Source organism: Ricinus communis, chromosome 4 (genome assembly GCF_019578655.1).
Source record: "Ricinus communis isolate WT05 ecotype wild-type chromosome 4, ASM1957865v1, whole genome shotgun sequence".
NCBI lineage: Eukaryota > Viridiplantae > Streptophyta > Magnoliopsida > Malpighiales > Euphorbiaceae > Ricinus > Ricinus communis.
In genome coordinates this window covers 3,922,002-3,945,162 of record NC_063259.1, presented here as the reverse complement: position 1 = coordinate 3,945,162, position 23,161 = coordinate 3,922,002, and the positions used below count along the sequence as shown (strand labels likewise).

General features: G+C 30.5%; 1 protein-coding gene across 4 annotated transcripts; it reads right to left on the bottom strand.

The window, feature by feature from the left end:
• Nucleotides 1-7,733: 7,733 nt before the first annotated feature.
• Nucleotides 7,734-21,491, bottom strand: LOC8264741 (exocyst complex component EXO84B). 4 transcript variants are annotated; one of them, XR_007215500.1, is made up of 9 exons: nt 21,108-21,491; nt 20,914-21,011; nt 17,240-18,281; nt 16,243-16,758; nt 14,235-14,423; nt 14,015-14,151; nt 11,684-11,847; nt 11,224-11,292; nt 7,734-9,259 (listed from the first exon to the last, which is right to left on the bottom strand). XR_007215500.1 is itself a non-coding variant. In XM_015722852.3 (8 exons), exons 1-7 carry the CDS (start codon nt 21,246-21,248, stop codon nt 11,685-11,687), a joined length of 2,286 nt encoding a protein of 761 aa, XP_015578338.2. In that variant the 5' UTR covers nt 21,249-21,491; the 3' UTR covers nt 11,059-11,292; nt 11,684. The 4 variants fall into 4 exon arrangements, 3 of the variants coding, with proteins under 3 accessions (XP_015578338.2, XP_015578339.2, XP_002525003.2); XM_015722852.3 differs by lacking the exon at nt 7,734-9,259 and having other exon boundaries at nt 11,059-11,292; XM_015722853.3 differs by lacking the exons at nt 7,734-9,259; nt 11,224-11,292 and adding an exon at nt 11,393-11,553.
• Nucleotides 21,492-23,161: the final 1,670 nt, after the last annotated feature.

Sequence of the window (23,161 nt, the reverse complement as noted above, 5' to 3'; positions counted from 1 at the left end):
CCTCGTGGTGAACTTACCCTTACTATAGAAATGGTTCGTGCACTTGCGAGTACTAATTTAGACGCATCAAGTTTTTGGCGCCGTTGCTAGGAATCTTCATGACCAATGTCAATTTTTGCGTAAAAAAATAATTAATATTATGAGTATGCAAAGCATCTTGATATATAACAAATATTGAATAAATTTGTAATGAACTACTGGTCAAATATTTATAATAAAGCCTTTTATTATGATGTTAAATAAAGTTATTCATTCTGGATATGAAACAATATCCATATGTTTTGATTTTAATCATATTTTCGTCCTTTTAATTTAAAAATAAATAAAAATATTCTTCCACATACATAGTTATTTTCATGTTTTATTTTAGTTTTTCACTTTGATTAAACTCAAATTTTAAGCAATCATATTTTAATATTTTTTTAAAAAATATATATTTTTAAAATAATATTAAGAAAAATAAATTCAATAACAATTAGAATATATGTGCATAATCATATGTAAGTGCTATAATCAATTACTATTTAAGTACTTTTAATTTAATTTTTAAGAATTTAAGATTAATATTAAATTAGATAATTCTATAATTATAATCTCATATTAACTAATAAAAAAATTTAAATATTATATATTGGATATGAATATATTTAGGGATTCGTAAAACCCACCATAGACGTCTAATCTATATAAGAGTTTGCGTCGGACTCTAAAAGAATATGTTTTTCCGAATACTCAACACAAAAGTAACAAATATTGAATAAGTTTATAATATATTACTAGTCAAATATTTATAATGAGGCTCTTTATTATGATGTTAAACAAAAGCGTTATTCGTTGTAGATATAAAACAATCAATTTTCGTGAACCCAAAAAGAATTATTAGTAATCTAAAGACTATGATAAACTTATTTATTATTAATTTTAAAAAAGAGAATGTTTTTATGATTCTTTTATTTACAAAGATAATGTAAAATTTAAATAAAAGGATTATAGTTTGAAGAAAATTTCACTTTTTAATATTGAAAGTGCTTATAATTCTAAATTTAATATAAATTCTTAATCAAATCTAATAATTTAACTAACAAATTTATAAATATAATATATGGATCAATTTATTTTAAAAAAGAGTGAAATTTTGATTAATATTGTACTTTAAACAATATATTCAATTTTTCCAAATTTTAAATTTTAATAATAATTACATTTTATTTTATCAACAATAATGAATAATGAATTTCAGTTGCTAAATTATTATTATTATTATTATTTTATTTTTTTATTTTTTTTATTTTTATATATGTATTTATGTAATGAATTTTCTCTTAGTTAAAATTTTATATAATTTTATTAAATTTACTAATAAATATTTCTTGAAAAAACAGGAATATAAGTTCTTTAAAGTCGAATTTCAGTTATATAAAAAAATTATGAAATATATTTATTAACTTAAATTGGATCTTAAGCCAAAATAAAAATATAATATCTATACTAAAATTAGACTAATAGAAGAGTGTATTAACGAGTTCAATTATTAATATTCATGTGCATAACACATATATAAAAAATTATTCATTTATTTATTTAATCTCATAATGATAAATAACAAATCAAACATTTGAAGAACAAAAGAAAACCACAATTAAAATTTATTTATTCAATAGTTGCTTGATCAATGCATGTCATCTAAAATAATGAATTACTAATTCATCATTAAGCTATAACAATAATTTTAAAATAATTGGCATGATTTAAACATAAAAGCTTTCTAAGATTTTTATAATAATTTGGATAATTATTTTACATTTTAATAATTCTTGAAAAGTTAATTATCAAGCTTCTATTTTAGTTATACTTATCCTAAATGAGTTAATAACTTAAATATATTTTAAATATCTTAACCTAAATATAATATTAGAATTATAAAGTTTAATTTTATAACTTTTTAAAGTAAGAAAAGAAAATAATAGTTCATACTAAAAAATGGTTGCTAAATATAATTATCATATATTGTATAATTATTTAATTATATTAATATGCTTATATAAATAATCAGTATAAATTTGATAAGTAATAAATAGGTTCATTTAAAGATGAGTTTACTATGAAAATATAATTTTGTTATTATCTTAATATTATAAATAATTTAAAATATATATATATATATATATATATATATATATATATATATATAATTTTATTTTTAAATTATAAAGAGTCAAATAATTAATATTCACGTGCAACCCATGTGAGTAAAAAAATTAATATATGTAAAGAAAGTTAAGTTTTCCTATGAAACTCCACGCAGCAGAATATTATGAAGTCATGTCATGTTGTTTTTCAATGAGAAAATGACATGTAGCGTATTCATAAAAATATTAATTATAAGTGAAATATCTTATGGCAACCAAAAGGGGGGTGAATTGGTTGTTTACAAAAATCAATTTAAACTAAAAACTTTTACTTTGAAAAACTTGAGTATAAAGATCAATATTAGCGGAAGCAATTAATCAAAGCAATTGAAGAATTACTAATATAAAAAGCAAGAACAAATCACGATATTTAGCAAGCATAAATATAACAGTTATAAGAGTGTAGAGAAGAGAGATTGAAACACAAAATTTATAGTGGTTCTTCCAACTTCTTACCTACATCCACTCTACAAGCTTCACTTGAGATTTTCACTATCAATGGTCCTTTTATGGGTATAAAATCAAACCTAAGTGTTTCCAAGCTCACACTTAAACTTTTTACATGTGTTTCAATGGCTAACACTCAAACCCAAGTATTTTCTCAAGGCTCACACTCTAACCTAATCTAAGATTTTCAATCTTAGTTACAAGAGTAATTAATCTCTTACGCAAGTGCTCAACGTAACCCTTTTAAGCTTTAAATATAAAAATCAATCACTCAACTACTCAATGATTCAAGCCATCTCTTGAATCTTCAATACAATAAAAATTTAATAAAGAAATAGATATTGTTGAGAGATATAACAAATATGAGGCTCAAGTAAATGCTCTTGGTTGACCTAAAACAATTGGAGATAAGATTTAAATAGTTCTAGGTGAAATAGAGTTGTTATACCCACATTAAATGCAAATATATAACAACTTTTAAACATACAGCTTCATGGGTGAGAAAATCATTCATGGCCGTGAAGCATCAGTGCGACAAATATATTTGAAAAACTGAAACCCGTCATGGCCATGAACAATTCTTCATGGCTGGAAAGTCTGCTTTCACAGCTGGAAACTCTAGTTTCACGACTTAAAGAACTTTGATCGTGACTTCTACTGTAATTTCTTGAAAATTCTGGAGATTTTTCATTTATTCACGAGTGTGAAATTTTTCTTCACAGCTAGAAAGATTTCTTCATGGCTGTGAATGGCTACTTTCATAGCTATAGGAATGTTGGCCCTGAATGATTCTATGGATTTTCTATTTTTCAGTCATAGGCATGACCATTTAGAGACTCGAAACCTTGAGCTATATAACACCAAATGGTAAACTATTTTTTAAAAAACTCTAGTCAATCCACTATAACATTGTAGTTCTTAGAAACTTCAAAATCAACAATCTTCATACTCCGAAAAATTAAAACATTTTATTGCTCATCTAGTCTTGATAGTTCACACATGCTTCAGTATTTTGTCTGTTGCGTCTTCCATATACCTCGGATTGATGTAAGACCTTTTCCATGTGAAACTAGACTCCCATGGCTATAAATCTAGAGAATGGCATATTAAAATTCCTCTTGTAGAAATAATATCACTAATTCTAATTGACCTCATATGTTGTAGTCTAATCTGACAGCTTGAGCATAATTCATTCAAAAATTTGAAACTTCATTTTTGTTATAATGTTTGTTCCTGAAAGTAGAATGATGCAGCTATCCATCCATATATGGCTTTTTCTCATAAACTCTTCCAAGTAGTACAATTATTCTTCAAACTTAAGCAACTGATTCATTCCATGGAGATCATCCATGTCCATATGAGTTTCTTGACTCCACATGCTTTTTGCGTTGCCTTTGTATGTTCTATCACTCTTTTCATCTTTATTACTTCATTATTTTTATCTTGATATTCATATTGACTCAAGTATTCAAGTCCTTGACTCTTGAATCCATCTTCACACTTATGCCTTCATCTTCATTTATATGCATCAATGATAATTAAAGATTATCTACTAAGAACAATAATATTAAACAAGATTATTAGCAGTAATAATGTTTTGCATCATTGAAATCACATATGAAATATTGGGGTCAACATTCTCCTCCTTTTTTATGATGGCAAAATATTGATGCAATAATTAAAATAATTCTCCCTCCTTTTGGAATCATTAAAAAAGGATTACTATTATAAAGTGTGAATGTAAAAGTTAAATGAATTCATGTAATCAAAAGATACATGTATACTCCCATTTCTTTTGTGACTTGATGATCTTCATGATATATTTTCTCCCCCTTAAAAAGATTTGCATCACTAAAAATATATGTTCCCTCAAACCATAACTTTAGGCATAAATTATGAATTTTCACAATATGTGGAGAATGATATAGATCATTTCAAAATAGCATGAGCAAATAAATATCAATTAAATCCCTTACAATATATGACAATTTGAAACCTTAGGGCATGAAAGTGTGTATTCAAATACTTCATCTATAAGATCTAAATATATTTAAAATAAATGTATAAGTGAATTTTGAATATACTCCCCTTAATATGATAGAAAATTGATGCACGATTCTCCTTCTTTTGTAGCAAGATTTGAAGAATAGATCATTTAGCTCATCTAACTTATTTACGATCTTTGTAGCTTGGTCAATTGACATTTGAATGTTGGAGAGAGTTTTTGAAGCTTATATGATTTTCCTTTGGTATTGTCTCCTACCTCCACTTTTATCTCCAGGTGTGAGAAGAGATATGGATTGCTCGTCATATGTCTTGAGCACCCACTATCAAGGTACCATTTGTTCTCATTTGTAGTACTCTTTAAACATACCTACAAAATAAAGAACTCACTTCCTTTTTGGTATCCAAATGTACTTGGGTCCTTTTTTATTAGTCTTTGATGCATTTCCAAATGGGTATCCCAAATGGCTCATCCTTATTAAACACTTATAGTTTGTATCTCCATCCATACAATAATAAAAGCAAGTGACATCTTTAAGATGATGATGTTATTAATGCATATGCATATTGCTTGAAGGTTTAGGGTATAAGTGCTTATGATCATGCTTCCACCTTTGATGTGAGGTTTTAGAGTTTTAAACTCTTTGCCTTTGCCTTCCTTGACCACTAGCGCTTTTATGACGGGTCTTGAGAGGTAGAGCTTAAGCTCCTCTTGGTCTAAAGCTAGAAGCTCATGTGCTAGATGAAGCAAACAAATTGGATAGTTTCACAAATATTATTTTGTTCCTACTAGAAGAACCATGTTCAAAACCCAAACTATGCTTAACTAGTGGTGACATTTGAGCATTTATCAAATTATCAAGCTTTTTTTTCTTTTGAAAACTTAGCAAGTTGGGAACTTATTTTTGAAAGTTCATTTTTTAAACTCTCATTTTCTTTGGAACACTTCAATTTTTAATGGTTAAGTCCTCATTGAGCTTAGTTACTTTCTTATGTTCCACAAGTGCCACTTTTCGTTCAGATAAACACTCTTCTAAAGATGTGGTCGACTCTTTATTGGATTTGAAAAATAAACTAATATCAAGTTTCAAATCATCAATAAGTTTTTCAAGTTCATTTAATTTATTATCAAAAAGACTTCTTTTTAAAAATATTTTATCATACTTATGCATGGTAAGATCACACATCTCAATAAGTTCATCATAAGTTGGAGAGTTAGAGTCAATTACCTCATCATTTGTAGCTTCCTCCATTGCCATGAAGCAAAAATTGACTACTATATTCTCACTTGAGCCATTATCATCTTCGGATTTATTAGAGTCATCATCATCTTCGGATTCGCTAGAGTCATCCTAAGTAGCTTTAAGTGCCTACGTTTTATTTCTTGGAATGCTTTTCTCTTTATATTTATCAAGAGTTCTTGAGTATTTTCTCTTTAAGAGCATTTTGTACTTCATTTGTATTGCCTATCAAAAAATAGAAGCACAAATAGTTTTTCTTTCCAACTCTAGCATTATCAACATTTAGACCCCCTCTTATCTTAATTTGCACTTAAGATTTCTCAAATTTGGCTCATGTTCTTCCTTTCTCTTAAGCATGATTCAAGAGCATTCTCCTTGAAATATATCTACAATAGTCCATAAGTTTAGTATCTTTTAACTTATTGGATCCTTGAGGGTTAGCATCCACAAACAACAAAGAATTTTTCATCATGATACCAATAGTTGAATAAGTTTAGCATGTATTGAATCAAAGGATTAAGTGCATAATCCAAATGGTTATTACACATCAAATTATGCAAAAAATCTTAAGGTACACATCAACATATAACATGTATGCACAATAAAATATATTTAACGCATTGCATATTCAATGAATACTTTCTCACAAACACATCAAACATATACAGTCAAAACTAAAATTTAGGAGTACCACTTTTGCCTTAAATGTTTTGATTTTATGTTGTTGATGTCCATATGAAATGAGGAGTTATACTTTGCCAATCTATTTGATAGACTTCATATGTTCTTTATTTTTCTCTCATTTTAGCTCTTTATTGATTGGAATCTCCTCATGATCTCTTCCATCTTCAATCTCCAAATAGAGATAGCCTTCCTACTCCTTTGAGTTTCCATTGCTCACCATTTCCATTCCAATATCTTGGAGTTTGATGCCAAAAATCAAAATATTTTATTGCTCATCTAGTCTTGATAGTTCACACATGCTTTAGTATTTTGGTTGTTGCATCTTCCATACACCTCGGATTGATGTAAGACCTTTTTCATGTGAAACTAGACTCCATGGCTATAAATCTGGAGAACGGCATATTAAAATTCCTCTTGTAGAAATAATATCACTAATTCTAATTGACCTCATATGTTGTAGTCCAATCTAACAGCTTGAGCATAATTCACTCAAAAATTTGAAACTCCATTTTTGTAGCTCCAAAAATTATTATAATTTTTGTTCTTTAAAGTAGAATGATGCAGCTATCGATCCATATATGGATTTTCCTCATAAACTCTTCCAAGTAGTATAGTTTATTCTTCAAACTTAAGCAACCGATTCATTCTATGGAGATCATGTCTACATGAGTTTCTTGACTCCACATGCTCTTTGCATTGCCTTTGTATGTTCTATCACTCTTCTCATCTTTATTACTTCATGATTTTTTTCTTGATGTTCATATTGATTCAAGTATTCAAGTCTTTGACTCTTGAATCCATCTCTACACTTATGGCTTCATCCTTATTTATATGCATCAATAGTAATTAAAAATCTTCTTTTGAAATAAATACATTTAAGGTTGCCATAGATCAACTCTTAAACGGTTAAGTCTTTTATCAAAAGCACAAGCTCTTATACCAATTGAAATACCTAATAGCAACAAAGAGGGGGGTGAATTGGTTGTCTACAAAAATCAATTTAAACTAAAAAATTTTGCTTTGAAAAACTTGAGTATAAAGACTAATATTAGCGGAAGTAATTAATTAATGCAATTGAACAATTACCAATATAAAATGCAAGAACAAATCACAATATATAGCAAGCATAAATATAACAATTGTAAGGAAGAAAGATTCAAACACAAGATTTATAGTGGTTTGGCCAACTCCTTGCCTACATCCACTCTTCAAGCTTCACTTGAGATTTTCACTATCAATGATCCTTTTATGGGTGTAAGATCAAACCCAAGTGTTTTCAAACTCACTCTCAAACTTCTTATAAGTGTTTCAATGGCTAACACTCAAATCAAGTGTTTTCTTAAGGCTCACACTCTAACCCAATCTAAGATTTTTAAACTTAGTTACAAGAGCAATTAATCTCTTACACAAGTGCTCAACCTAACTCTTTTGAGCTTTGAATATAAAAATCAATCACTCAACTACTAAATGATTCAAGCCCTCTCTTGAATCTTCAATATAAGAAAAATTTAATGAAGAAATAGAGGCTGTTGAGAGATATAACAAATATGAGGCTCAAGTAAATGCTCTTGCTTGACCTAGAACCATTAGAAATGATGTTTAAATAGTTCTAGGTTAAATAGAGTTGTTATACCCTTATTAAATGCAAATTTAGTCGTTGTAACAGCTTTTATAAATGCAGCTTCACGGGTGGAAAAAATCCTTCATGGCCGTGAAGCATCAATGTGAAAAATATATTTGAAAAACTGAAACCCGTCATGGTCATGAACAATTCTTCACGGCTGGGAATTCTTCTTTTACAGCTGTGAACTTTGGTCGTGACCTCTACTATGATTTCCTGAAAATTCTGGAGATTTGCCATAATTCATGGGTGTGAAAGTCTTCTTCACGGCTGAGAAGATTTCTTCATGGCTATGAATGGCTTCTTTCACAGTTGGAAATATTGGACCTGAATGCTTCTGTGGATTTTTTACTTTTCAATCACGGGCACTACCATTTAGAAACTCAAAATCTTGAGCTATATAACTCCGAATAGTAAACCCTTTTTTTTAGAAATTTTGGTCAATCCACTACAACATTGTAATTTTTGGAAACCCCAAAATCAGCAATCTTCATACTTCAAAAAAATCAAAATATTTTATTGCTCATCTAGTCTTGATAGTTCACACATGCTTTAGTATTTTGGCTGTTGCATCTTCCATACACCTCGGATTGATGTAAGACCTTTTTCATGTGAAACTAGACTCCCATGGCTATAAATCTGGAGAATGACATATTAAAATTCCTCTTGTAGAAATAATATCACTAATTCTAATTGATCTCATATGTTGTAGTCCAATCTGACAACTTGAGCATAATTCACTCAAAAATTTGAAACTCTATTTTTGTAGCTCCAAAAATTATTATAATTTTTTTTCTTTAAGGTAGAATGATGCAGCTCTCCATCTATATATGGTTTTTCCTCATAAACTCTTCCCAGTAGTATAGTTTATTCTTCAAACTTAAGCAACCGATTCATTCTATGGAAATCATGTCTACACGAGTTTCTTGACTCCACATGCTCTTTGCATTGCCCTTGTATGTTCTATCACCCTTCTCATCTTTACTACTTCATGATTTTTTTCTTGATGTTCATATTGATTCAAGTATTCAAGTTTTTGACTCTTGAATCCATCTCTACACTTATGGCTTCATCTTCATTTATATGCATCAATAGTAATTAAAGATTACTTACTAAGAAAAATAATATTAAACAAAATTGTTAGTAATAATAATGTTTTGCATCATTAAAATCACATATGAAATCTTTGAGTCAATAATAAGTATTTATAAAAGAATAAAATGTGAGCTTAAATGAATATGGTAAAAGTTTATGACTTATTTAAATATAAGACTATTATATTATTAAAATTATTATAATAAAAATTATAATTATTATAGCTACTTTAATAATAAATTTTATTATCTTTATAATAAAATATATGTTTATATTCAAATATGTAAAAATATAAAATAATAATAGAATAGTAAAAATATAAAAATGTTAAATTTGAAACATAAAAAGAGTTAATATGTTGGAAAAATTATTGATACAATATAATGAATGGAAAAATATTTCTATATATATATATGTGTGTGTGAGTGTATAAATCTGATGTATTTAATTCTTAGACACAAATTTAGAGAGCTATTTGCTAAAAAAGTTTAAATTAGATGTGTTTGACATTTGAACACAAGTTCAATAAGCTATTTATTAGAAAAATTTTAAATATGTATATTTGACTCTTAGACATAAATTCAAGTACAAATTAATCCTTTATTCAAAAATTAAATGCAAGAAGTATGAGAATATTAATTATTGAGATATATATCTCTATTAAAATATTTTATATTCTGTATATTTTGTATTAATTATTAGATAGCATAAATATTAAATAATATCTACAGATGAGGTCCGTGTCATGATATTTTATTAAATATAACATATTATTAATTATTAAGGTGTCAAATTATTGATTAATAAACATGTTTCGATAGGCCTTTTCAAACAATATGAATTTTATAATTAAAATTATAATTTATTAGTATTTATTATTTATAAACTGGCTCATACTCATTTCCATTCATATCATTTTTTTCAGAAAAAATATAAATATTCTATTAATGAGAATTAATAAGTACATTTTGATATAAAAAGTAAAAATAAACATCAAACATCAAAAAATATAAGTAAAGAAATATACTCATAACACTAAATCATATATCGATTTTATAAATGTCTTTTAACGAGAATGATTGTTTAAATATCGGATTTGATTTTTTTTTTCACTACTCCTATAGAGAGAACTCAATACCTCTTTAATAAAAGACTATAAAACCCATATGAAAAGAGAATTCAAAACTCTCGTAATAGAGAATTATAACTTCTCAAAAAGTACTTTATTTATTTATTAAAATTAATTAATAAAAAAAAAAAACCACCATCCGATTTAAAAATAACCGGCCATAAACCAAAGATGAAACTTAATACATAACAAGAAAAATGAGGGAAAAAAATGGAGAGGCGGCTGAAATGCATCTGATATGTCCACTCAACTCATTGCTAACCTTAGTTTACAAGATTTGTTTCTAAGATTGTTGGTTACTTGAATTCAGCAAGCCAAGTAGCAAGAATTTTTACTAGTTTGAGTTTAATTCATTCATTATTGAGTTAAACCCAAACTAAATTTATCAGACTTTATTGAACTTAATTGAATCTAAACAAGCTTAAATTATAAATTAAATTGACCATCATTCATAAAAAAAAAAAAAATATTCTTATTAGAATTATAATTTATTTACTAATATTTATAATTTTATTCTAATAAATAAATTCAAATAGATCTTTTATATATATAACAAATCAAATATATAAATTCTAAACTAAAACTCAAATTATTTACTGTATTTTAAGAGCTAGCTCAAACATATTAATGAGGTGATTTACAAGCTAATAAATCAAACAAAGTAGATTCATTTATTTAAACAAATTAAATAAATTTTAACCGAATCAAACTCGGAGACTTAAAGGTGAAAGTTTGCACTTCAAAGTTAAAATTAAGGGTATAGATACAATCAGTTTCAACCACTTTTATCAGGGACTTAAAGCTAGTAATTACCTTTCATCTCCTTAGTAGCCAAATAAATTGAGAAGAGATCCTCGTTCATTCTCCTCCATTTCCCTTTCCCTAAGACCTCAAACCATGTATATCAATATGATAAGAAGTAGAAGAAATTCTATAGATCAAGATGTCAGACCTCCACTCATACTTGGTACCGAAAAAAAAATCAAAGAATAAATACACAATTGGATTCAGAATCAAATAAAATAATCAGCATTTACAGACTCAAAACACGAACCCAAAAGGCAAACTAAAAAGATAAAAAGAGAGGATTCCCAGATTTCACACAGACCTCAACCCTCATGGGGACAAATAGCCGATCATATCCTAATTGTGGTTGGCATATAAAGAAACAAAGAAAAAAATGAAAAGATTTCAATCAAGATATTCAAGGATCTGCTTACAAAACCATCAAGGAACCTATTCACCACCGTATTTACAGAAGGGGTAAACCTACCTTAGGAACTCCCATGAGATCTGACAGATGATATGGACTGCGCAGAGACGGAAGCTGTTGGGCTATTAAGTTCCCGATCTCCATCAACAGCTTTCGGTTTTCCACTTAATCTTTCCATTGCCTCTTGGCAAATATCATTAAACCAGTCGTCTTCTGGCAGTACACTGGCATGAAAAATAGAAAAGCGGAATGAGCTACAGAAATGCAAGCTATTTAGATTTCACATGGATATTCAAATTGGGGAAAGCACAAAAAGGTAACTATTAATCTTAACTGCCTGCAGGATTTGAACACCCATCAACACCCCCAATAAAAGGAAAATATGGGAAAGAATAGAGGTGGAGAAAGGGAACTAAAACTGACATTTCAGGCAGACAGATGACAGCAGACAACAAATCCATAATTGATCTATTCCATGAATCATCCTGTTGATTGTTTCCGCTATTTATTTAACTATGAGTTTAAACAGAATATACATGCTACAAGGAAAAACTCAATTTGATGACTCAGTCCCACATTAAGTTCAGATCCACGCCTAGATATTATACATGTGTTTTTAAGCCCCTTAATACATTTGATGACTCAGTCCGACGTCAACTGAATTTGAAAAAGAAAGATGAGTTAACAAACACGCAGACCTATGGCTAGAATTGGTAATTCTTGAATGCCCCAATCATACATACACTATACAGCCTCAAACTGCACATCATTAAAAGAAATTGCATTTCCTTCTTATCAAAACCCTACCTAAATTCAACAACCAAAATCCCCCAAGAGAAACACACTGCTTGTTGGAAGGGAAAGGTCTATTTGAATATGCCATAGCATGGGACAGGGAAACAAAGTCATAGGTTGCTGAAAGAAAAATGATCATTGATCTCACAAGTCGAAAAAGATAGTAACACCACACATGGAAGGTTAGTACTTAATGGTCTTCAAATATGCACTAAATTCATTACTCTTTAATGCATGATAGCGTGCAGATTAAAATCTGGTTTTGCGTGAATTTCAGAACTAAGTGGGCTATTTAGGACTGAATGCTATAAAGAGTATAAAATCCTATAAATGGATAGAGTTTAAAATTAAAAATGACTGGGAAACAGAGCAGCATTAAAGAGAACGAAAAATTGAAAATGATAGTAGAGGCTGGTTGAAATGTAGATTCAGCACTGTGAACAGTATTAGAGGGACTCTTAACTTTTACTGAGATGAATCCCAAATTACTACTAATAGAATCCTAGAACATAGTTCTAAGTTCCTGAAGTCTAAAAGCATCTTTTTTAGCATAATCTTCATGAACCTTAACAGAAGCATAAAAGTTAAGGTGACTAATAAAAACCCTCCTCACATTTGAGAATAGTTACTTAGATCATTGTTTTTCATAAATGAATTATATGTTCCTTAATTGTTTTTATTTTCAGTATACCAATCAAACATCATTATATAGTCGAGTCCCTATACTTTGAACAGCATTATTCATCCTTGAGTTTTCAAATAACATTTTAACCCCCAAAAGAGGAAGATTACATTCTTGGTTGGTTCATTTAAAATCTTGAGAACTAAAGCACTACTTACTTAAATGGTCGGGGAACTGAAGTATAATTGGAGGACTAAATAACTTTTAAGACAAAGAAAACTATGTCTAACTAATCACTTTTAAGAAATGAAATGATTCTGAGTTACACACTGCAAGTGTAAAGAGGGTGTTGCAACTTGCCCTAAAACTCACCAAGTAAGCCTGAACTGGTTGCATTAAAGACAAACAAGACGGTCTAAAATAAAAACTTTTAGACCTATTGTACTATATTTCAGAAAACCTAGAAACTAAATATATAACCAATGAAACATTAAAAGCATTGAACACTTCCAGGGAGCATCAAACTAGTATTTTCAAGAGAACAGAGAGGCAGTAATTAATATCATATCTTAGAACTCAAAGTTACGGTGATGAGAGGGCAGTAAGGCCGGCCATCAAACAATCTTGATAGATGAATGTATTTTGAGGTCCCATGCCATCCCATTAAAGCAGGTAGTACAGATAGGGGTACTCCTCTTCAGATTTATTTATTCATTTTGATACTTTACCCAGAAAGATGAATCTTCTGACATTTCTTTGAAGGATTTGGATTAGGGTCATGATGTTATCTCTTCTTTATCTTTTTCTTTACAAAATAAAAACAAATATAAAAATGAAATCTACCATTCATAGGATGTAAAAGTCAACAAAAAGAAAAAAGAAACAGCATACAATATTCTTGATCATAACTTGTTCATTATCATATTTGAAACAATCACACAACACAAAAGAGCAGAATTTAACTGCTTATATACCTGTCAGGATCCATTCCTGTAGCAGAGAATGCTGCCACAGCTTTAGAAATGATCTCATTGACGACTCTATGCAAATTCCTTGATAAGTAGCGTCCTTGGGAAGCAAAGCAGATTACAAACTTCATATCCAAATAAAACTGCATGTTGACAGGAAAATAGAGCATATTAACAACCCAGCAAAACATAAAAGCATAGAGGAAAAGGTGCCAGATTTACATACCTGCTGCAGACCAAGAGGACCCAAGGGCCTTGGGCCTTCCTCAATGTCATCCCAAAAGCTTTGATCTTCTGATAGCCATAATATAACTGTTTCTGTAAGCCTCATCAACAGTAATGTAGCAAATCTTTCCCTCCCCATGAACATTTCTGCTGCTATGCTAGCCATTCGGTTCAGTTTTAAGAAAAGTTCCTAAATCAAGAAAAATTCCTAAATCGTAATATAACAACAAGAACACATAAGACATAAGAGTACAATGGATATATGTCTGACATAATATATTGAGACAAAATTTGTTAGAGAAAGTTAATTTCCCTTAAATTCCAAAAATTATACGATTCAAGAGGAGTTGAAAGCCTTTTTCTCATCCAGCACAAGTTTCAGTTCTGGCGTTTCCTTATGCCAATCCAACTTAATGGTGAACTTAACCAATTTACAACATTCTTTAAATCCAGTTAACTTCACCAAAAACTGCAGTTCCAATCAATATGAAACACACAAGATTTTGTATGTTGTAACTAGTCAAATTGACGGAGAACCACGAAGGACAAACAAACACAAGAAACAAAAGCACAAAGTACAAACTTTCATTTGACTTTTAGTTGCTCAAATCAGTTTCTTCTAAAATAATAAAGTTTACATAGGTACTATGTAAACTTACACACTAAAAGTTGATCCTATCATTACTGAGAAGGAATTCCAAAATAGGAAAATTCCAGATTAACACCAAATATGATGGGAAGAAAACAACTTTATAAATATTACTAATGACAACAGAATTCCTTAGTATTGACACCTAAACTTCCTATAGAGAAAATTAGTGAGAAGAATCTGTATTTCATAACCAAGAATTAAATCCAAATAATGCCTAAATTTGAAATTTCTTGACTGCATCATCCTCCTCCAGTGAGAGAATCTCGAGCTTTATACTGCTGACAAATCAAGACTTTGAGTTGGATAAGTTGGTTGTCAGATGATCTTGGATGTCAAAAATCAAAGTGAAATATTGAACTTCATTAGCACAAATAAAACTATTGTAGTGCAATGTTGAAGTGCTCTTATACACACCATGAGTATGAAATAAGGCGAGTTTGCAATCTCCTTTGCCTTTTCCATGGTCTCTTTATGTTCTTCCTCTAGCACCATGACCATGAAAATTAACCCTTTGTCTTCTCTAGAATAGGCCCTCGACTTTTTTTGGCTTATTTTCAACATTACAAATACTCTATGATGTCTCAACAATCACAACTTCTGATTCTTTAACTTTTCTTCTTCCTCTTATGTTGCATTGTCTTTAAATTTGATAGGCTTATTTGTTAAAACATGTTGCTAACGACTCTCTCTCTCTCTCCCGAAAACTTCAAGAGTTATGGTGGAAAAGAAAAGTCAGCATGCATATGGTAGAGGGTGAATGCAAACATGGTCAAGAAAGAGATTGAAACTCTGTCTCTCTCTTTCTGCCTTCTTTTCAAAACTTAAAGAATTATGGTGGAAAAAAAAAGTCAGCTTGTAAATGGTAGAGGCTGAATGTAAAAATGGTTGACAAAGAGATCGAGAAATAGTGAACAGGATACCACTAAAGTAGAAGATTATAAAACAATATTAAATAGGATAGGAAAAGAAAAATAACTGTTATATATTTCCAATGACAAAAGAAGTTAGTACTAAACCCAAAAACCTCCTAAGTTTTCAATCTCGGAGAAAAAGCCAACTAATTTCATAGTTAAGAACTAAAGCAGAATAATCCCCAAATTTGATAATTCTCGAGTATAGCACAGATATCCAAGAAAGCAACAAAACTGTTTTACATTTACCTGTGTAATAGTAATATCTTTTTATGAAAACTTGAGCACAACAAATTTCCATTACAAACATGTAAGAATATACAACAATAAGGGAAGTCCATCCTGTCAGACAGAGCAATCCATACAAAGTATTTACACATGTTTATCATCCAAATATCCAGAAAAGAAAAGAAACAAAGAGCATAAACTATAACCAAGAAACTTACCTGGAATATCAAAGATGGAAACCATTCCACCTCATCCACATTTCCATCCATGTTTATGTACATTTCTGCACTAAGATGACTGTCGCCGTCTTCTGTAAAAATGAGATCAAGTGCATGTTGTCGACAGAAAGTATCTTTTAATCTATCAACTGAACTCACAAGCCGCTTCCTCCATTCTCGTTGCTCAGGATGGCGATTTTGCCTATCTAAAGGTCTTCTACGAGGATCATCCTTGTAATTAGACTGATGCAGAGGAGAGAGCTTCATGGCTGCTCGTGGGAGTAGCTCATCAGCCAATAATGATGCATTGGCTAGCAATGCAATCTGCTGGGCTTCAGTCTCAGCCATTCGTACAATTTTATTTGCTGAACCCCCAAAATTTGCTTCTTCTTCCATTGAACCTGGTAATGCTTTTATCAGCATGTTCACATATGAGTTAAATACTTGAAACAAACCTTCCAGCGATTGACTTCCCAACTGCATGCTTAAAAGGGGTCCTACATCCTCAAAGAAGTCCTATAGTGCAAATGAAACAATGTCATCAGTAAAAGAAAATATTAAAATCACTATTAAAGACTCTAGTAAAGAAAAGAACCAATTGGGAATCAATCAGTAACCCCAATTAGCATTAGAAACACATTATTCATGGTTAAACAAGACATTAATGATATAAAGCATTTCAACAATACATAAACTGTTGGTAAAGCAGCTTGGCTCAATATAAGAGTGAATTCAAGTGGATTTATTCAGCTGAGCAGCAAGCATATGGGGGAGAAAAAAATATCAACACTAGCAAATATCCTGTATAAGGAACAATTTGTTCAGTTTCAAATGATCATCAGAAGCCAGCCAAGCAGCATATGATAATTAAAAAAGTAAAAAAGAAAGGACTGGATTCACTGCTCAATTGAAAAATCATGGGGAAAAAAATTAAGCATGTGCAGGGGAAGAGAGATTAGTGTTTTAATTGATTAAACAAGTGGCAAAGATTGTTCACCTGGACCATCAAATTGAACCTATGGGCGCTGCTCGTAAGCTTATGTTGGAATGTAGTATTACCAAGAGAGGCAACAGAAGACCTGCCAGACTGTCGAGTAGCCGTTGGAGGATAAGTTAATACCCAATCATCAGCAGCAGCCAAAGCAGCAGTGCTCTCTTCAATTCGTTTTAAATTGGCATCTAAAGCTTGCTCAACACTAGGCCTAAAGAGTTTTAAGAGCACAGGACAAAGTGCTAAGCCACGAGCTTCCAACAAAGAACAGTGACCTAAAGCTATTTGAACACACTCTGCAGCAGCCCTTAAACCTCCAGCAGCTGCTGATGATGCTAATGCATGTCTTTTAACAAGAACAGCAAAAGCCTCTGTTTGCTTAGTAGCCCATATAACAAGCTCAGAGGTATAAGCTGGTTCCTTGCCGAAAATAGCCAATGAATCACTAGCAGCTTGGGCTATAGCAGAGAAAACTATCTGTGAGAGTGCAGCAGTATATGCTCCACCATATGAGGTGCTTGATGGACGAAGGCTTTGCATGTTGTACTGATATCTCTGGAAATGCGCATTGAGTAGTAAATTATGGGCTCGAGGGCCATCCCCAAGCTTTTTAAGAGCTGATATAGCTGCACGAAGTTCACTACCATGGGTAGAAGGTTGGCAAGCAGCTTCAGCGAGCTGATCAGCTAACTTCTGCCGGCGCTCTGTAAGAGCCGTCTGCAATGACCAAAGTATATCAGGACTCAATGATTTTGTTTCTTTTGCTTCAGATGCTACACGCTCTCCCTCATCAAGAGCAGCTAAAGCTTCATCCACCCTTCTCTCAGCTAACAAAACGTCAAGCAGATCAGGGAATTCTACTGACCACTTCTCCAAATCAGATGGCTCTCGATCTTCAGCATTTAGGAAACCATTTACTGTAGGAGCTTCTACCTTTGAATCAATGTGAACTCCCTCTGCTAAACCATGAATTAAAGTAGCCTGAGTAGACAGCAGATTTCTGATGGATGAAAGCTCCCCCTCTAAATCTGATATCTCTTTGGAAGTGCTTTAATCAAAAAAACAAAAACTTTTAACTTCCAAAAGAAAATCAATAAAGTATTTCAAGTAGAGAATAGGAAAAGTAATCCCATAGTCCGCACATCTAAACTGATCCAAAATGACATAAGTTAGCATTCAGTTCAAAGACATGGGTACAATGAGTGCAGATAGCTAAGATTCCAGCATAACTTCACACAAGACTCATATTTGAAGGAGATGCAATCTGGAAATAAAGGAGCTCCCTTAAAATTTAAACTTGATGTCCATTTTCCAGCAAATTCAGTAATTAAGTTTAAGAATAAGCAATTTCTTTTGAAAATGATTTTCTATCTATTCCTAGTTCAAATTCTATATAATTATTAATAGGAAGAATAAGATGCATTTTATTTATCCGAACCATCTACGTGGAATATTTTATAGAAGTATTATTTATATTTACGGTTGAGGGGAAAAGGAAAAAAATTAATTCTCCTACGCTAGGACCTACACTACTTTGATTTGTGAATAAGCTACATCACTTCTGGATCTACTGTAAGGAAAAGATTCCCTTTCCATATGGAAGAGATCTGCATCAAGAACTATGATCTACATCAACTCCTCAATATTTTGTTCATTTACAACAAATATTTTCTTCATGCGGCAGTAAAAAAGACATGCTTTTTTGGAGAGATATTATTTCACCAATTGAGTCAGAGGTATTTAACATATTCATACCAAATTAATTACAAAAATTTACATTTTTTTCATGGGTAGTTAACTACCTGCTAAATCCCATTCCTAGGAATGTGATTATTGGGTAACCAATTTCCAGGTACGAATTATTATTGTGTCTAGTGTATCACATTAACGTGTTTGTTTACTTTTAGAATCATGAAAATACTTGAACAATATTACAAATAACACCCTTATGTTACTAGTTAAAGTTGACTATAATATTTTTAAGGTTTAATTGCCAAACAAATCTTGTACTTTTAACTTATTTTCACATTTAGCCTGTAGTTTTTAAATTATCAATTTTAACAACATACTTTGACATTAATTTCAATTTTAGCCTCTGACAAATTTATTCCAGCCATAATGATGAAAAAAGGGGTTGGATCAACATTAGAGTTGTTAACTTATTCCATAATGAAAAATTGCGTCATTTAAGGTAATAAACAGATAATCTAACAACAGATATTCTTCTCTAGCACTTTACTCATGTTTATTAGGATTAGAAGAAGAATCAACAATCTAACCTCTTATCCATCTCTAACCTTTTTTTTTTTCTCTTTTGCCATTTGTTCTAATGGTTAAAAGTGTTTTAAGCCTTAAGTCTTAAGATTTCGAACAGAAGTAACAAGAGAAAATTTGCTTGAAGTACAAAGAAAAAGTTACCAATTGTAATGTTGATTCAATTTCTTTTTCTTTTGCTGAAATTGTAGCCACATCAGCAAAATTTGATTAATAATTTCTCTGGATACTAAAATTAAAATCAATATTAAAACATATTGCTAATATTTGAAAAATTAAAAACTACAGGTTAGATTTGAAAAGAAATGTAAAGTACATAATTTATTTGGCAACTAAGCCTACTTTTAACTCCAGATACTACTCTAACAATTGTATATTGACAATAATTTGAAGGGATTACACCTGAAAAATAAAGGGCAAACAACTAAAGGACATCCAAACAAAGTTTACTATTCTATTTTTACATAAAAAGTTCAGACTACTTTAACAAAGGCATAGTTGTAACATATTATGATTGTATTGAATATAATTGTGTTACAATCTTCAACTAAAGAGTAGTTGAGTAAAAGACATCCAAACAATAAGGGCAGATGACTAAAAATGTCCAAATTTACAAGCTTTTTCAATTGTAGCTACTTCTTCAAAGTTACCAATACGGTCCATGAACTTTACAAATTAAAGCAATCGTAGCAAGGCCAAATTTCTATCAGCAGGGCGTGCATCCTGCTGACAAGTTGTTCCAATGGAGCTTAATTTGATAACTTTCTATGCTAATTTAGGACAAAACCTAGCTGATTGGGAACAAAAACAATATTTTTCTTTTATTTCAAATTTGGGTAAGAACAAAAAATTTTGATTTATCACGTCCCAAACCTTTGGGAATCTGAGATTTCCCACCTTTAGTTTAGAATCACATTTCACCAAAATAGAGGAATACAAATTATAAAAGAAGTGAGAACCCAAAATTCTTGGGCAAATCAAAAGCGGGAAATGAGCATTATGTCCACGTTTTACAAGACTATACTAACACCCTCATGACCACCATTTTTTCTTTTCGTGTTTTACTTTTTAGTTTTGCTACCTACTGAAAAAGAAATCACAAATTCAAATTTCAGCACATTTTCATTTTTATGGAGGCAGCAATTGCCCCAATGACAACCAAATTGGTTGTGGCCAGAGCTCAGAAACAAGATAATTCTTCTTTTCATTAATGCAGTAGAGAAAATGAATACAAAAGTTTGAATGAACACGTTTCCTAACTCACATATGGACTTGGAATACAACATTAGACCTCTGCTTCAAAATGTGGATTCCCAAGATATTAAAACATAAGGAAATTGAACGAACACAAGAATAAGAATGGCTGCGAATTTTTCTTAATTATCGATGTAAAAGGACAGAATTACCGGATAAAAGCAGCATAATTAGCATAGACACTTTTACGCATTTCTTCAGCAGAAGCTTTCTTCAAATCCAGAAGATACGAACATAATTGCCTTATTTCCTGTAACCATATGATATGATTAGTACTTAATTCAACAAGTTAAATAAATCAAATATTGATTTTTTTTCTTTTTTTTAGAGAGAGAGAGAGAGAAACCTTGTCGTTGAGAGAGCATTTGGTCTGAACATAAGCATCGGCATCGAACTTATCAGACTTGAAAACAATCAAACCTTCTTCAAGTTTCGTTCCATTCTCCTTACTAACTCGAGACCTACTTCCCGTTTTCCCTGTTGACATTTCCTTCTTCCTAATTGATTCAACAAGATCAGATCAATTACAGACAGATCCAAGCGCTTCTCGATTATTATTAATTTTTTGAGTTGGTAAACCACAGCTCAATGATTCTTTCTCTTTCTCTTTTTCTTTATTTTTTTTTTTTTCGTTCACTTTCTTGGAAAGACACATAAATTTTCGGGAGAGACAGCTGCACGACTCTTCTCTCTCTGCTTTTTACTGTCAAAGTTTCCAATACTCGCGTCTTTGGAACCGCGACTCGTGTTTGCAGTCAACTTAACTGCGGTTAAAAACACAAATTTATCACAATTGATACTAATTTTACCCTCAACTACTTGAATTGACTCATCCATCATTTACAATTATAAAATATCTTAATTATTTTAAATATAATTACTAAATACTTTAGCATTAAAAATTTAAAAAAAAAACTAAATTTGTTATTTAAGTTCAATTAAGCTTAACCTAAATAAATTTGAATCGAATTTGAGCTCTAGAAAGCTTATTTTGAATTTACATTTTTATATTTAAGTTTCAGTTTGAATTAGAATTAACTTTTTAAAACTCAAATAAAAATTTAAATTTTTAAGCTCAATATGAGTTCAAAATTTATTTATTTAGGATCAAGCTCGGTTTGAATTCTTTAAAACTCAAGTAATTCAATTTATTTTAACATGCGTAGATTTTAGTTACTTTTTATCGTAATTAACTTCCCAAAGACTACTATCAACGATAATTAAAGGACAATTCATGGCTATAAAGGATGTGGGAAAAATGCAAGACATGAATGGCAATTTGAGAGGAATAACTTTTAATATGTAAAAAAGATTTTACAAAGATGTATAAGGTCTTACAAAGTAAAGCGGCTCTTATTCATACACGCTGCGTAAGAAACAATGCCTAAGATAGCTATTTATAGTTTAGCCACCAATATAATGGATGATTACGACTAACTTAATCCTATGCTTAAACATAGCCTGTCAGATATTTTCCATCGACATTGCCACTTGCGGGCACTTTTGCTAAGTTCTAAAAGCTTTCATACTCCACGTTGCCTATGAGCTAGCCTGCTGGCTTGCAAGCCGACTATTGTTATATATGAAACTAAATAACAATGGAGTAAAAGTCACCTACCTCTTAATGATCTCACAAATGTATTCATCAAATTAAATCACATACAATTTACAAAGGAGATGTATCTTATAATCCAATTTAGTAAAGTTCTAGTGCTGGAAAAAATTAAAGGGATTTTTTTTTTTTAACTCTCGATGTGTAGCGTGAGAGATATTAACTTGGAGTTAACTTCTCATATTGGTTTTGTGTTACTAACTTCCTTAGCAGTTACTAACACGAAATAATTATTTTTTTTAATAAAAAAATAATATTAATCATAGATAAGTTAAATGGGTTCGGATCAACCCGTCATGGATTACCCAATCCAAATTTCAATATTTCTCACTCGCACTGATGAGTAAACCTAATTGCGAGATTCTCTAAATAATAATATATAATTTTTCATACCAATAAATGGATTGTGCAACCTAGTGAGCAGGCCTGCACTTGGAAGCTTATCATTATTCAAATGTTAAGACTAACATAGTAGCTTCAACCCTAAATAAAAATAATTAAATAATTAATTAGTTATTCTCGCAGTGCCCTAGACTTTGTCCCGTTGAGATATTATGTCATCTCTTAATCTCTTAAAGAGCATGTAAATACAAGTTTTATTTAAGCAGGATCCTCAAACAAGGCAAACACAAAACATACACTTAGTATAGAATTATGCACAAAGAATAGAAGAAAATAATAAGTTTTACTTAATAAACAAATATACAAGCTTTGAAATAAAAGCTTTAAAAAGAAATATTATTTACAAGAGTTATAAAATATAAGAGAAAAGGTTTTCTCTCTCACTC